The sequence below is a fragment of the Hypanus sabinus genome, chromosome X1 (assembly GCF_030144855.1).
Source record: "Hypanus sabinus isolate sHypSab1 chromosome X1, sHypSab1.hap1, whole genome shotgun sequence".
Classification (NCBI taxonomy): Eukaryota; Metazoa; Chordata; class Chondrichthyes; order Myliobatiformes; family Dasyatidae; genus Hypanus; species Hypanus sabinus.
The window spans coordinates 15,535,379-15,551,598 of NC_082738.1; the positions used below are offsets into that span (position 1 = coordinate 15,535,379).

Sequence of the window (16,220 nt, forward strand, 5' to 3'; positions counted from 1 at the left end):
AAGGCTTGATTTACAGGATCAACCTCTGGAGTCCAGAACATGGGATCAGTCTCAAAATAAGAATTAGGTTACTTAGGACTAAAATAAGAAATTTGTTCACATATAGAATGGCAAAGTTTTGAAACACTTTTTCCTGGGGATTGGGACATGATGTATCAGTAAGAAAGCACCAGGTACACACAGTACGAATGGGTTAATAAGTAAATCAATTACATTAAGTACATATATGTATATTAAATATTTTCAAAATAGTGCCAAAACAGAAATATTTTTTTTAAGTGAGGTAGTGTTGAGTGATTCAATGTCCATTTAACAATCGGATGGCAGAGGGGAAGAAGCTGTTCCTGAATCGCTGAGTGTGTGCCTTCAGGCTCCTGTATCTTTTGTATCTGATGGTAACAGTGAGAAGAGGGCAAGCCCTGGGTGGTGGGGGCCCTTAATGATCTAATGATGGACAGCATTTTTCTGAGGCATCATTCCTTGAAGATGTCTTGGACACTACAGGGGCTGGTACCCATGATGGTGCTACTTTTACAACTTTCTACAGCTTCTTTTGATCCTGTACAGCAGCCCCCACCCATCCCCTCATACCAGACAGTGATGCAGCTGTCAGAATGCTCCCCACAGTACATCAATAGAAGTTTTTGAATGTTTTAGGTGACAAGTCAAATCTCTTCAAACTCCTAATAAAATATAACCGCTGTCTTGTCTTTTTTTTATAGCTGCATCGATATATTTAGACCAGGTTAGATCCTCAGAGATATTGACACCCAGAATCTTGAAATTGCTCACTCTCTCCACTTCTGATCCCTTTATGAGGATTGGTATGTGTTCCTTCATCTTACCCTTCTTTAAGTCCACAATCAGCTCTTTTGTCTTACTGACATTGAGTGCCAGGTAGTTGCTGCGGCACCACTCAACTAGCTATAATATCTTGCTCCTGTACGGTTAAACTGGCAATTGAAGATCCAACTGTACTGAAAAGAAATTACTTTTAATCCTGGTGAGGACTGATCGTTGACTGCATTCAGATCAGGTATGAATAGTTTACAGGATATCACAGGGATACGGAGATAGGGGAGGAAAACTGATCATTGCATTCAAATCAAAGATCAATTATTTCTGGATATCAAAGGGATCATGGAATATGGAGATAGAGGAAGAAAATTGTGTTTACAATTTAAATTAAAACAAATATGCAGATGCCAGAAATCTGAAATAAAAACAAAAACAGCTAGAAACACTCAACACGTATATTTAAGGGTCATGTTCAGGATCATTCCATGGCCTTCTGTCCTCTCCGATCAGAGACCCCTTCTCCACCTCTGTATCTCTTTCACTAGTCAATTTCCCAGCTCTTTACTTTATCCCTCCCCCTCCAGGTTTCACCTATTACCTTGTATTTCTCTCTCCACTCCCCCACTTTTATTTTTTTCTTCAGTCCTGCTGAAGTGCCTCAGCCCAAAACGCCGACTGTACTTTTTTCCATAGATGCTGCCTGACTTGCTGTGAGTTGCTTGGATTTCCGCATCTGTAGATTTTCTCTTGTTTGTGTGTACATCTGTATATTTTCCCTTGTTTGTGTGTAGTTCCAGTTTTTTTTCTTGTTTTCAAAAATGGTTTCCTCGTCGTGGATCAGCTATTATTTTGTTAACTGGAGGAAGCAGTATCAAAGGGCCGAATGTACTCACGCTCTTGTTTCTTGTGTTACCCCGGCCTCAAATACCTCGGGGCAAACGACCTCATCCGCCATCTTACCACAGATTCCTGTCAGGTTTGGTTGCCATTAAAGACCACACAGGCTTTATCTCACTTCGAGACGGAGTGCGATGTGCCTGACACCAAGAGACTCGTCATCTGTGGGGGTTAACTGTTCCATGACCACGCTTGCGCAGAGTGCGCTGTCGAGAATGCAAACGGCGCAGTGAGGTGAACAGAAAAGATTTTCTTGCCGAGAGCATTTTGACGAGCTTCTTGACTAAACGTGAGTGAATGTTTTCTAATGGCTTGTCGTTTGAATGAATGGGGAGCAAGGGCAGCCCAGTTTAAAACGGCAACGCGGTAAATGTTTTATGGGCACCCAAGAAACTAAGAGCCCTGTTTTGAAATGAGAGAGCGGTGGGGCCAATTTTAAGATCAAGGGCTACTACCCAATTCGTCCTTTACGCGAGTATAGGGGAAATGTTAATAATCACCGAGTACAGCCTTCAAGCTGTATAGCTAATCCTGTTGTCAAATGCCTTCATTCAAATGCTGGTGGAACGCAGCAGGCCAGGCAGCAATGCCTTCCTAGGGATTGAGAAAATGACTTTGGATTATTTCTGGGGGAAGAAAAACTTTTTAGTCTTAATTGAGATTGGAGAGAAAAGTAAGTGTGGCACTTTATAATCACACTTTCTCTCCCCTTTTCTTTCCCTTCCCAGCCCCACCAATCCCACCCAAAATTGTACATGCTCACTTGACAGTTGGAGGAAACAGATTCTACTTCTGAGGTCCCACAGCAATTCGAAGTGAAGTTCAGTCATTGTTGGAAGCGCATTCAGAAAAAGCTCTCACAAACTTGTTATAAATCACGACCAGATGATCAGCTTTTATTGCTGTTACTTCAGGAATAAATATTAACCTAGACTTCTGCACACAAAGGGCGGTTAATCTTCGCAATTCTTTACTCAGGAGGGGCTGTGGATGTCAGCTCCGTCTCTGCACTGCAGTGTCCCTCCACAAATTTAAAAGCAATTAATTAAATATGAAAGGTTCTGTGTAAATATGATTATATTTGAATCAACTCATGATTGAATAAACTCTCCTCGGGCTTCCAACCGGATACGGGTATCGATTTTAACTGCCTGTTTCGATATCAAACTCAGCCATTTTCGTTAGAGATGATGCCTGGGTATGTCTTGTCCGGTGGTATATATACCCCCATTGTCCATCCCTCCTGATTGGTTCGTCCTTATTCAATCAGGTTTCCGCTTGTTTACAATCGAATTCCAGCTTAGAGCGAGACTTTTGTCTTTGTTAAAATTCTTTTCCTTCAGTTTTATTTCAGTGGCTTCTTTCACCAGGTGGTCCCAAAAACTATTGGTGAGGCACAGTAGTTTTGTGCCATTGAAGTCAATGCTTTGGCCATTGCAAATGCAATGTTGTGCTGCGGCCGATTTCTCTGATAGCCCAAACGGAGACACCTCCAGTGCTCCTTGATGAGGATTTCTACCGTACGTCTTGTCTGGCCCATCCCATCTGGTAAAACTGGGAAAACTAATAATGAGGAGGAACTCGTTGCTACCGCCTGTCTTCCCTATACTTCCACTGTTTCTGAAAGGATGGTCAGGATTCTGAAGAAATACCGGATTAATACCATCCACAAACTGGTAAGGAAGCTCAAATTGCAGCTTATGTGGGTCAAAGATGACCTGGGCCTCAGGGCAGTTGATGTTCACAGGATTCCCTGTGATTGCAGAGCAGCATATATCGGCCAACATATACTCTGATACAGGGAGCTTTCAGGACAGTTGCTCTATAAGTGATGCTGAAACTGCTGAGTCTGGGATGCCTACAAGTCAGCCTCCTCTAATAAACACAAAGTACACTGCAGATGCTGTGGTCAAATCAAGATGTACAAAAATGCTGGATGAACTCAGCAGGTCGGGCATCATCCGTTGAAAGAAGCAGTCAACGTTTCGGGTCAAGACCCTTCATCAGGACCTGACGAAGGGTCTCGACCTGAAACGTTGACTGCTTCTTTCAACGGATGCTGCCCAACCTGCTGAATTCAGTCAACCTCCTCTGAATGCAGGTTCTTGGAATTTAACTTTGATTTCCAATGTTGTTCCCCTCCCTACCCTTTGTTAATGTCCTGGCCACATCAGACCTAATTTTGCTGTCTCTATATTTAAGGTATTGCACAAATAAAAGTTTTTATAGTGCTAAAATATATCACCTGCAGCAATCTATCTACTTGTGGTAAGTGTGCCTATCCTGCCAAGAGGAAGTATAACTGGAGTATAAAAGGCAAAATGCAACTGCACAAGTTGTCTGAGGCACCTGAAGGTGCTAATTCAGAAGCTTAGGAATAGATACTGTGAGGGATGGCCTGATGGCCAAACTTGCTACAATGGCACTTCGTAAACTGCTGGTATTCCAATATAACAATTAAAGCTGTGGTTTCTAAAGTTTGTTTTGAAAAAGGGATCAGGAAAAGGGAAAAGGGAAAAGTAGAATTGACAATAAAATTGCAAAATGATCTTCCATCTTTTGAATAGGTCCTTCTTTGTGAATTTGTCTGTCAAGAACTCTGTTTTGATGAAGCTTTTGGTATTTGAGTCTGAACTGCATTTACCTATTGAGAGCTTCCCATAACCAATGATCTCACTTTAAGGACAGTTTATACTTTATTTCATGCTCTCGTTATTTTTTTCTATTGATTTATATTTGCATTCACACAGTGTTGTCTTCTGTGCTCTTGCTCTTTCATTGATCTTGTTTATAGTTATTGTTCTGGAGAAAAAGGATCTCGGGGTTGTCTGTTGGGACATGTATTAATTCTGATAAATTTTACTTTGAACTTTGAAATGAGAATTGAGGATGCAACAATTGACCAGTTTTTATTGCCATCTCCACCAACTTTACTGTTTTTGGTGAGCTCACACAATATTAATTATTTTCTGTTTGCTACTAGTGTGCCATGTTTGAAGCACGCATACCAACTGCATTTGAGTGCAATGAAACCTGGCTTCCATACTGAAATTGTTTCCACTAATTATGCATTTTGAATTGCTTGAATTGACATACTGGGAAATGGAATTCTAGTCCACTAGTTTTCCTGTTTGTGGCTCGCTCTTATTGAACTGGGTAGTTCACAGTTCAAAGTAAATTTATTATCAAAGTATTATGTGTCCCAGAATACTACCCTGAGATTAATTTTCTTGCCGGTATTCACAGTAAATACAAAAAAAATAGAATCAGTGAAAAATGCCACACAACAAAGATGGTACCTGAGGTACAGATAGATTGAAATACAAAGAAAACAAAAGACATGGCGGGGGAGGGGGGGGGAACTGATTGAAAATGAAATTATGTTCTCTTTGCAGATACTATGATGTCGTTACTGAGGTGTACACGGCCTGCTGTGGGCATTTGGCAGATGCAAAGCAGGTAATAGTTATCTCATTGAGGAGAACAATTCTAATTCAGTTTGTGGCTCTAAAACTGTCAGTTAATGAGGCCTCTTTTGCCTGTTATTGAGATAATATCAGCTTTGGCTCAGCTGATAGAAGCTCAGAGTTGGAAGGTTGCAGATTCAAGTCCCGCCCCAGATGTACATGGGATTTGACAGAGTACTGTGAAATTGGTTGTACCAGAGTTTCAATTGAGCACCTTCTTTTTGAGCAGTTCCTTAAACCCAAGTGGTCACAGGGAAACCATGCAGACAGCACCTGAGATGAGGACTGAACCTGGGTCTCTGGCAAAAGTGCAGCAATGGCTCTACTAGCTGCACCACCGCGCTGCCCAGATGATCAGTACCTTTTTTAGATTTTCCTTTTTTTTTTGAGTGTTCAACTACAAGGGATTCCATGAGTGAGTGATGTTGTTACTTTATTTTTCCAAGAAAACTTTGAGAGTATCCTTGAGGCTTTGTTTTTTACACAGTGAAAGAACTCGGAGTAGAATATCGGTCATAGAAAGAACGTGGAGCAACAAACAAAAAGCTGGAGGGATTCAGCAGGTCAGGAAGCGTCTGTGGCGGGAACAAGATGTTTTAGTTGAGACCCTTCATCTGGACTGATTGAGGGGGGAGATGACTAGTAGAAAGAGGTGAAGGGAAAGAGTAGAGCAAGAATTGGCAAATGACAGGTGGATCCAAGTAGGGGATAATAAGCAGAGGGAAGAGTAGCATGAATCATCAACTTTTCCTTTTTGGCTTTTTCCTTTCCTAAATGTCAAATTTCCTTGAACATTCAGCTTCCATCTTGGGTCACCTGCAACCATGTTTCTGGAATTTTAAAAGGTTATGATCTTATTACTTCTATTTGTGACATTAATTTAGCTACACCCTATCCTCGTTATATGCGGGGGATATGTTCCTCGGAGTCGACGCATAATGTGAATAATTATTTAAATGGAGAAAATAGGGATGTGTTCCAGGGGGCTTCCTAAATATGTTTTATCTGTAATTTATTCACATTTTCATACCAATACAACACAAAAGCAGTACCACAATGCAACATTCATATTATATTTCATCAATTTAAGGTATTATTCTACATAATAAATCATAGAAAGTTAACATACTAGGGTGTACAGTACTCACCAACAGTGACAGGTGTGTTCACTCCGGGAGATGAGTGGTTGTTGTGGTGTCGGGCAGCTTCCCATGGATGAGGTGGATGGTTGTGAGTCGTCGGGATCATCAAACACAACAAGGGGTGAAGGAAGACTCACAGAACTTAGAACTGCCGGCAGCAGGAGATGACACCGCTTTGAAGAAAGTGGTGAGGGTTGATGGCAGGGAACGACTGAAATGCTGACTCCGTTCTAAACTTGGGTCCATGTCCATCGCCATTTGTGCCAAGTGTTCCGACTTCCACCATTCCCTCACTGTTAGTAACCTCCCGGGATTTTCAAAATCATCTGTTGCTTGCAACATCTGAGAGATATTTCGCTGTTTAAAAAAAAAACGCCTTGAATGTGGATCATACCTTGGTGGAGTGGTTGAATCAGCAATGTTGTGTTCGGTGGCAGGAAACGCACTGTTACGTTAGGTTGAATGCTGTCCAAATGTTTAGGATGGGCTGGCGTGTTGTCAAGCAACAAAAGAACTTTGAAGGCAAGATTCTGTTCCCGGCAGTAGCGTCCCAGAGCTGTGTTACCTCCACCTGATGCTGCGCTGTTTATAATTTCTGACTTTTTTTTTCAAGTGTTAAAGTGGTTCTCTGTCGCTCGGCTGATGGCCCTGGACATGACATCGGATGCTTAGGAGGCATAGTTAAATATTTCAAGCACAAAATCACTGCACCGTAGGTAAAACCAACAAAAGTTGAAGAGTGCAAGATCGCACATCCACACCTCGCCAAAACCAATGCGAGACTGACGGGAGTGAGACTGTGAGGTGCGCGCACGTGACTTGTATTGGCGGGAAAGTGGTGCTTCTCATCCCAACAGTGAGACTGTGAGTGTGTGCAAGTGCCTTGTATTGGTGGGAAAGCAGTGCTCCTCGCATAACTGTGAGATTTGGACGCAAAAAAGGAGACGTTGGTAGAAATACGTTCCTCACATAACTGTGAATCCGCATTGTCTGAAGACGCATAGAACGAGGATAGGGTGTACTGTATCTTTTTGGAAATATGGCGTACATTTAAATATTGTAGTCTTAATTTTACCCTTTTAACATTTTTTCTGTTCTTTAACCTTGCCTTGTTTATGCTGCCTATTTATTTTCCTAGCTACTTTCTTAACTTCTGCTTCCCAGTTTTTGTCTCCTTCCTGGATTCCTTTTGCACTTGCTAAGCTTGTTTAAATCATTCCCAACAGCCCAGCAAAACATACCTGTGAGGATGTTAGTTCCACTCCAACTGAACTTGTATGGTTCTCACCTGCCTCAGCAATGGACCCAATGGTAGAGGACTTCTGTCCTTCAAAAGTTTAAAGTAAATCCTATTCCCCACCCCCCTTTTACTTTTCAGTGAAGTAGTGAATGATGTCTGGGAGGTTGAGCTTCAAGTGTGCAAGTGTCATATATGTACTGATGTCAGAATGACTTTTATTCTGGAGTGGAGGTGCTGAAGGCTTCCTGTTTGTCCTGCAAATTAAGTCCACTCCAGCAGGGAGTTCATTGGAGGTGAGGTGCAGTATTGCATTAAAAGAAGATTGAGAAATAAGTGATAGAAGAACCAGATAAACCTAAACCTGGAAAAGAATGGAAAGCTATGGGTTTAATGCAGCCTAGTGGGATTGGCATAGATGGGCACTGCAGTAGGTGTAAACGAGTTGAGTTGAAGGGCCCTTTCTGTTCAGTGCTGCTCTATGACTCTAGGTTGGTGACCTGTTGTTGAGAATTACACACATGAGGAATTAAGTTGTAGGACAGTTCAGTCTTTCTGTCTTCTCAGCCAAAGCAAGTATAGAGTTCCCATTTGTCCATAAGACTATAAGATATAGGAACATTTGGCCCATTGAGTCTGCTCCACCTTTTCATCACAGCTGATACATTTTTCCTCAACCCCAATCTCCTGCCATCCATCCTGTATCCTTTCATATCTTGATCAATCCAGAATCTATCAACCTCTGCATTAAGTATATGTAAAGACTTGGCCTCCACAGCTGCCTGTGGCAATGAATTCCACAGATTCACCACTCTCAGGCTAAAGAAATTCCTCCTTATCTCCGTTCTAAAAGGAAGCTCCTCTATTCTGGCGCTGTGTCCTCTGGTTTTAGACTCACCACCATAGGAAACATCTTCTTCACATCCACTCTGTCAAGGCTTTTCACCATTTGATGGGATTCAGTTGTGTCACCCCTCATTCTTCTCAATTGTAGTAAATACAAGCCCAGAGCCATCAAGTGCTCTTCATATGAACAAGCCATTCAGTCCTGGAATCATTTTCATGAACCTCCTTTGAACCCTCTCAAGTTTCAAAATGTCCTTTTTAAGAATAAGGGATCCAAAATTGCTCACGATACTCCAAGTGAGGGTTTGCCAGTGCTTTATAATGTCTTAATGTTACATCCTTGCTTTTATATTCTAGTCCTCTTGAAATTAATGCTAACATTTCATTTGCCTTCCTCACCACAGACACAACCTGCAAATTAACCTTTAGGATGTTCTGCACAAAGACTCCCAAGCCCCTTTATGCCTTGGATTTTCAAATTTTCTTCCTGTTTAGAAAATAGTCTACTGTGGCGACCCATTTCCTGGCACATCCGAACCGACTCACAATTAGATAGCCTACGGGGGTTTGCGAGCACAGAGCTTTGGAGCCTCTGCGCCACGGGAGGCAGGTTGAGGGAGGCTTAAAAGTGAGGCTGAAGATTTCGAATAGAGTTTTTTCCTTCGACTGCAGTTACCGACTCCGTGTCGTAATTTTAGCGCTGCATGTAGCACACCGCTACACTACTCTTTTTTTTTCTACCGAAGTGCATGACCATACACTTCCCAACACTGTATTCCATCTACCACTTCCATCTACCCCTTCCATCTACCCAAGTCTTTTTGTACCCTGTCTACTTCCTCAAAACTTCTTGCCCCTCCAGCTATCTTCGTATCATCTGCAAACTTTGCAACAAAGCAATCCATTCCATTTTCCAAGTCATTGACATTTCATGTAAAAAGAATCGGTTCCAACACAGACCCCTGTGGAACACCACTAGTCACTGGCAGCCAAACAGAAAAGGCTCCCTTTATGCTTGCCTCCTGCAGATCAACCATTGCTTTATCCATGCTCAAATTTCAGGGTGAATTTGATCATTTTATGAAAGAAATTCCCCCTCTTGGGATCCAGCATCAACCTAATTTTCCCAATCTACCTGCGCGTTGAAATCTCCCATGACTATTGTAAGATTGCCCTTTTGGCATGCACTTTCTATCTTCCATTGTAACTTGCAAATCACATCCTTATACTGTTTGTGGGTCTCATAACTCCCATCAGGGTCCTTTTACCCTTGCAGTTCCTTAGCTCTATCCACAATGATTCAACACCTTCTGACCCTGTGTCACCACTTTCTTATGATTTGAGCAACACACACAAAATGCTAGTGGAACGCAGCAGGCCAGGAACGAGACCCGAAACGTCGACTATACTTCCTATAGATGCTGCCTGGCCTGCTGCGTTCCACCAGCATTTTGTGTGTTGCTTGAATTTCCAGAATCTGCAGATTCCCTTGTGTTTACGTTTTCTAATGATTTGATTTCATTTTTTTACCAACAAAGCAACACCACCCGCCTGTGCCTTCCTTCCTTGTGTATCCTTGGATATTAAGCTCCCAGCTATAATCCTCTTTCAGCCATGATTCAGAGACGTCTGCAACATCATACATGCCAGTCTGTAACTGTGCTGCAAGTTCATCTACCTTATTCTGTATACTGTGCACATTTCAATATAACACCTTCAGTCCTGTATTCACCCTTTTCAAATTTATCCACCTTTTACATTGCAACTCATCCTGTTGACTGCAATTTTGCCCTGTCATCAGCTTGTCCTTGCTTGGAGCCTCACTACACACTGCATCTGTTTGTAAACCAACTACTTTATCCTCAGCACTATCACTCCGGTTCCCATCCCCCTGCCAAATTAGTTTAAACCCTCCTGAACAATTCTAGCAAACCTGCCCAGAAGGAGGTTAGACCCCCTTGGGTTCAGGTGTAACCCGACCCTTTTGTACAAGTTGTATCTTCCCCAGTAGAGATCCCAATGTTCCAGAAATCTGAATCACTGCCCCCTGCACTAGTTCCTCAGCCACACATTTATCTGCCAAATTATCCTATTCTTATGCTCACTGGCACGTGGCACAGGTAGCAGTCCAGAGATTACTACCCTGGAGGTCCTGTTTTTCAGCTTTCTACCTGACCCCCTAAAATCTTTCTTCAGGGACCTCCTTGCCTTGTCTATCTATGTCATTGGTGCCAGTATGTACCAAGATTTCTGGCTGCTCAGCCTCAGCCTTAAGAATGCCCAATCCAAGGCATCCCTGATCATGGCACCTGGGAGGGAATATACCATCCAGGTGTCTTTATCATATCCACAGAATCTCATCTCTGTCCTCTTGTCTTTGCCTTCTGTCTTATCAACCTCCACATTCAACCGGTCATCCTCCACAATTTGCCCTACCTTCAATGCAATGCCACCAACAAATAAACCTCCCCCTCCCCTCCAATGCCTTCACAATTATAAAAAGGTAGTTCCCTCTGCCTCCCTGATTCATTTTTCCTGTAGCACCCACTACCTTCCATGCAAGTGCAAGGAATTTAACATTTGCCCCTTTTATCAGTTCCATTTTCACCATCCAGAGGCCCAAACAGTCAAGCAGTGATTCACATGAACTTCTTCCAATCTGGTGTATTGTATTCAGTGCTTACAAGCGTGCACTTCTCTATGTTAGAGAAATCAAGTACAGATTGGGTGAGTCCTTTGTCGAACACTTCCTTTCCATCCATATGGGTGACGCTGGTTGTCTGGTTGGTTGTTGATAAATTTGGTGCTGTATATCTACTTGTAAATCTGTAAAATATTCTTTTTTCTTTCTTTTTATATCTTTTTATTAATTTTAAACAAACATAAGAGAAACATAGTTACAGAGAGTTTGAGAATACATAATTAATAGGTTAAAGTATAAATACAAATAGATGATAATCCATATATAATAACCTCCCAAACTCATAGTGGTTATGAAAAAAAGGAGTAAATAAGGAAAAAGAACCCTCCAAAAAAAAAACCTAACCAACACGGGCCATTGCATTATGTCAAATATACACAGTAGCGTCAATAACTCCACACCTCCATCCAAATAATTAAGGATAATAAAAGTAAGGTTTAAGAAAAGTCAGTTTAGCTCATGAAAATGTTAAATAAATGGTTTCCAAGTTTCTTCAAATTTAATTGAAGGGTCAAGAACAACACTTCTAATTTTTTTCTAAACTCAAATAAGAAGTAGGTTGAGAAAACCACTGAAATATGGTTGGAGGATTAATTTCTTTCCAGTTCAATAGGACAGATCTTCAAGCCATTAATGTAACAAATGCAATCATCCGCCGAGCTGAGGGGGATAAACAACTATTATCCACCACTGGTAAACCGAAAATTGCAGTAATAGGATGCGGTTGCAATTTAATATTCAGAACCTTTGAAATAATACCGGAAGTATCTTTCCAATAATTTTGCAAGCGGGGCAAGACCAAAACATGTGGGTCAATGAAGCAACTTCAGAATGACATCTGTCACAGGTGGAATTAACATAAGAATAAAATCGAGCAAGTTTATGCTTAGACATATGAGCCCTATGTACAACCTTAAATTGTATTAAGGCATGTTTAGCACAAATGGAAGAAGAATTGACTAATTGTAAAATTTTCTCCCACTGCTCAGTGGGTATAAGACAATGAAGTTCTTTTTCCCATTCCTTCTTAATTTTTTCTGATACTTCTGGCTGTATTTTCATGATCATATTATAAATGATGGCTACTAAACCCTTCTGGCAAGGATTCAGAGCTAAGATTTTTTCTGTAACGTCCATTGGACATAATTTCGGAAAAAACTGTAACATGTTATTCAAGAAATTCCTAACTTGCAAGTATCTAAAAAAATGAGTTTTAGGCAAATAATATTTATTAGATAGCTGTTCAAAGGACATAAAACTATTGTCTAAAAAAATCACGAAAACATGTTATACCTTTTGTTTTCCATAATACAAAGGCATGATCCATAAAAGAGGGCTGAAAAAAAAAAGTTAGATATAATAGGGCTTGATAAGATAAACTTATTCAAGCCAAAGAATTTACGAAATTGAAACCATATTCGTAATATATGTTTAACTATAGGATTGGTTATTTGTTTATTCAATTTAGATAAAGCAAAAGGAAGCGAAGATCCTAAAATAGAAAACAATGAGAAGTCTTGTACAGATTTGCATTCCAAATTTATCCATTGTGGGCAAGATACTATAATCGATTCTTGTGTCCAAAATATTAAATATCGAATATTAACTGCCCAATAGTAAAATCTCAGGTTTGGCAAAGCCAAACCACCCTCCTTCTTAGGCTTCTGTAAATATTTTTTTACTTAATCTAGGATTTTTATTCTGCCACACATATGAGGATATTTTGGAGTCAATAATATCAAAAAAAGATTTAGGAATAAAAATTGATCATGCTTGGAATAAATATAAAATTTTGGGTAACACTATCATCTTAATAGCATTAATTTGACCAACCAATGACAAAGATAATGGGGACCACCTGGCAACAAGTTGCTTGATTTGGTCAATTAAAGGTAAAAAATTAACTTTAAATAAATCCTTATGTTTCTTGGTAATTTTAATATCTAAATAGGTAAAATGATCTGTAACAAGTTTAAATGGTAAGTGTTTATAAATTGGAACTTGCATATTTAATGGAAATAATTCACTCTTATTAAAATTCAGTTTGTAACCAGAAAAGCTACTAAACTGAGTAAACAAGGATGAAATAGCAGGAATAGATCTCTCAGGGTCAGATGTGTATAGTAACAAATCATCAGCATATAATGATAACTTATAAGTCCCTTCCCCACGAGTAATACCAAAAATGTTAGGTGATTCATGAATGGCAATGGCTAAAGGTTTCAAAACAATGTCAAATAATAAAGGACTTAAAGGACCTTGCCTCGTACCATGGGGTAACTGCAAAAAAAGAGATCTCTGGTTATTGGTAAGAACCAAAGCCAAAGGTTTATAATATATTAATTTAATCCATGATATAAATTTTAAATTAAAATTAAAATTCTGCAACGTATTGAATAAATATGGCCATTCAACTCTATCGAACGCTTTTTCAGCATCTAAGGAAATAACACATTCTGGTATTTTAGATGAAGGATTATAAATTATATTAATTAATTTTCTGATGTTAAAAGATGAATAACGGTTTTTAATAAATCCAGTCTGATCTTCAGAAATAATTTTAGGTAATATATTTTCTAATCTAGTGACCAAAATTTTGGTAAAAATCTTAGAATCCGTATTCAGCAAGGATATAGGCCGATAGGATGCACATTCAGTGGGGTCTTTATCTTTTTTAAGAATTAGAGAAATGGAGGCATCATAAAAAGATTGTGGTAATTTCCCTACAGTTAACGCATCTTTAAAAATTTTACAAAGCCAAGGAGAGAGTAGAGAAGAAAAGGATTTTAAAAATTGCGCAGTGTAACCATCCGGACCAGGGGCTTTACCTGAATTCATTGAAAAAATAGCCTCTTTTATTTCGGTTTCCGCAATAGGTGCATCTAGAAATATACTGTCTTCTGTTGTTAATTTCGGGATATTCAATTTTCTTAAAAATTCATCCATTATGGAAGAATCCTCAACAAATTCTGATTGATATAAAGAATTATAAAAATCTTGAAAGGCTTTATTTATCTCTTTATGATCAATCATCAAAGTGCCATCTCGTTTACGAATCTTAGTGATTTGTCGTTTAACCAAAGCAATTTTCAATTGATTTGCCAATAATTTGCCAGATTTATCTCCATGTACATAAAACTGGGTTCTAGATTTAATTAACTAATTTTCAATCGAAGAGGATAATAACAAACTATGTTCCATTTGAAGTTCAACTCTTTTTTTTAATAAAGTTCTTTACTGGGGGTCACTGAATAAATCTTATCGAATCTGTAATATAATCTATGACACATACAAAATGCTAGAGGCACTCAGCAGGCCAGGTAGCATCTATGGAAAAGAGTAAACAGTTGACGTTTCGAGCCAAAACACTTCATCAGGAATGTTCGACTGTTTACTCTTTTTCCATAGATGCTATCCTGGCCTGCTGAGTTCCTCCAGCACTTTGTGTGTGTGTGTTGCTTGGATTTCCAGCATCTGCAGATTTTCTCTTGTAATTATTCTGTGGTGTTGAGATTACTTGTGAGAAATCTGTTTTATTTCAGCCATCCGTAATTGGATATTGTTAATTTTAGGTCTAATCAAAGACACAAATGCATTAGTTCTTGCTGCTCCAGTCATTGACACGTCTTTGATATTCCCATCCCTTCCACCTTGCACAGCAGTACTTGTACTCATTTTATTGTGACACATCCATGCCCACCAGCATTGTACACCTTGATCCAGAGCTGGATTCTGGCCCAGAACATTGGACTATGTTTGAGATGGTTTCTAGGTCTCTTTTCCTGGCTTCCTCATCTCTGAGTCTTTGCTCTTCAGTACTATTGAATCCCAAATCCAGGATTTGATCTGAAGGGAATCATCAATTATTCCCATTTAGGAATACTACAGTGAAAAACAGCAGTCATAGCTGCGGGTACTTCAGTAAGCAACTTTATTTTAAGACATTTTTTTAAAATCTATCGATCTTCAAAATCTGCACACCTGGGACTGTATATTCAGGTCATGAATGCAGTTTCCTTTAAGAGAAAGGAAACGCGGAAGGCATGCTGGACTGCAAATAAGATTGAAATGCAGAGCCTTTAGGCCCCAAGCCCCTACTGTCCTGCTAGCAAATGTGAACACTACCTCACTTTTTTTTTTGCTCTCTTTTTGCACTACTTATTTAATATACTGTTGCAAGAAAAGGTTTGCAAAACCTTTGCAATTACCTGGTTTTCAGCATTAATTACTCATAAAATATGATCTGATCTTCATCTAAGTCACAATAACAGACAAACACAATCTGCCTAAACTAAAAACACACAAACAATTGTACTTTTCATGTCTTTATTGAACACATTGTTAAATCATTCACAGTCCAGGCTGGAAAAAAAGTTTGTGAACCCTTGTGTTTAATAGTTGGTAGAAACTCCTTTAGCAGCAATAACCTCCACCAAACGTTTCCTGTTGTTGCTTATCAGACCTGCACAATGGTGAGGAGCAATTTTAGACCATTTATCCACACAAAACTTTTTAGTTCATCAATATTTCTGGGATACCTTGCATGAACAACCCTCTTCAGGTCATGTCACAGCATTTCAATTGGGTTAAGATCTGGACTCTGACTTAGCCACTTCAAAACACAAATTTTCTTCTTTTTAAACGATTCTGTTGTTGATTTACTCTTGTGTTTCGGATCATTGCCTTGTTGCTTCATGTGACGGATCACTACCCTGACATTCTCCTGTAAAGTGTCTTGACACAATTTTGAATTCATTATTTCCTCAACAATTGCAAGCTGTCCAGGCCCCGAGGCAGCAAAGCAGCCCCAAACCATGCTGCTGCTTCCACCAATCTTCACATTTGGGATGAGGTGTTGGTGTGCAGTGCCCCTTTCCCTCCAAACATAGCAATGTGCATTTCTGCCAAAAGGTTCAATTTTTGTCTCCTCTGTCCACAGAACATCCAGGTGGTCTTTTGCAAACTTGAGATGTGCAGCAGTGGTTGGGTTTATTTTGGAGAGCGCTGGTTCCCTTCCTCCATGGTGTCCTTCCATGAACACCATTCTTATTCAGTATTTTTCTTAGAATGGACACATGAACAGAGACTTCAGCAAGTTCTGGAGATTTCTGCAGGTCTTGCTGTTACCCTTG

General features: G+C 39.9%; 1 protein-coding gene across 7 annotated transcripts in view; it reads left to right on the top strand.

Moving 5' to 3' along the window:
• Positions 1–644: 644 nt before the first annotated feature.
• Positions 645–16,220, top strand: part of suox (sulfite oxidase) — a 39,035-nt gene continuing 23,459 nt past the window's right edge. The window contains exons 1-3 of one of the 7 annotated variants that reach the window (XM_059955894.1): positions 1,866–1,984; positions 3,066–3,371; positions 5,091–5,154. In XM_059955894.1, coding sequence (XP_059811877.1) covers positions 5,096–5,154 — 59 coding nt within the window. In that variant the 5' untranslated portion in view covers positions 1,866–1,984; positions 3,066–3,371; positions 5,091–5,095. Of the gene's footprint in view, positions 1,509–1,863; positions 1,985–3,065; positions 3,372–5,090; positions 5,155–16,220 lie in introns of those variants that run through there. The other 6 variants (XM_059955895.1, XM_059955893.1, XM_059955900.1 and 3 more) reach the window with 6 other exon arrangements.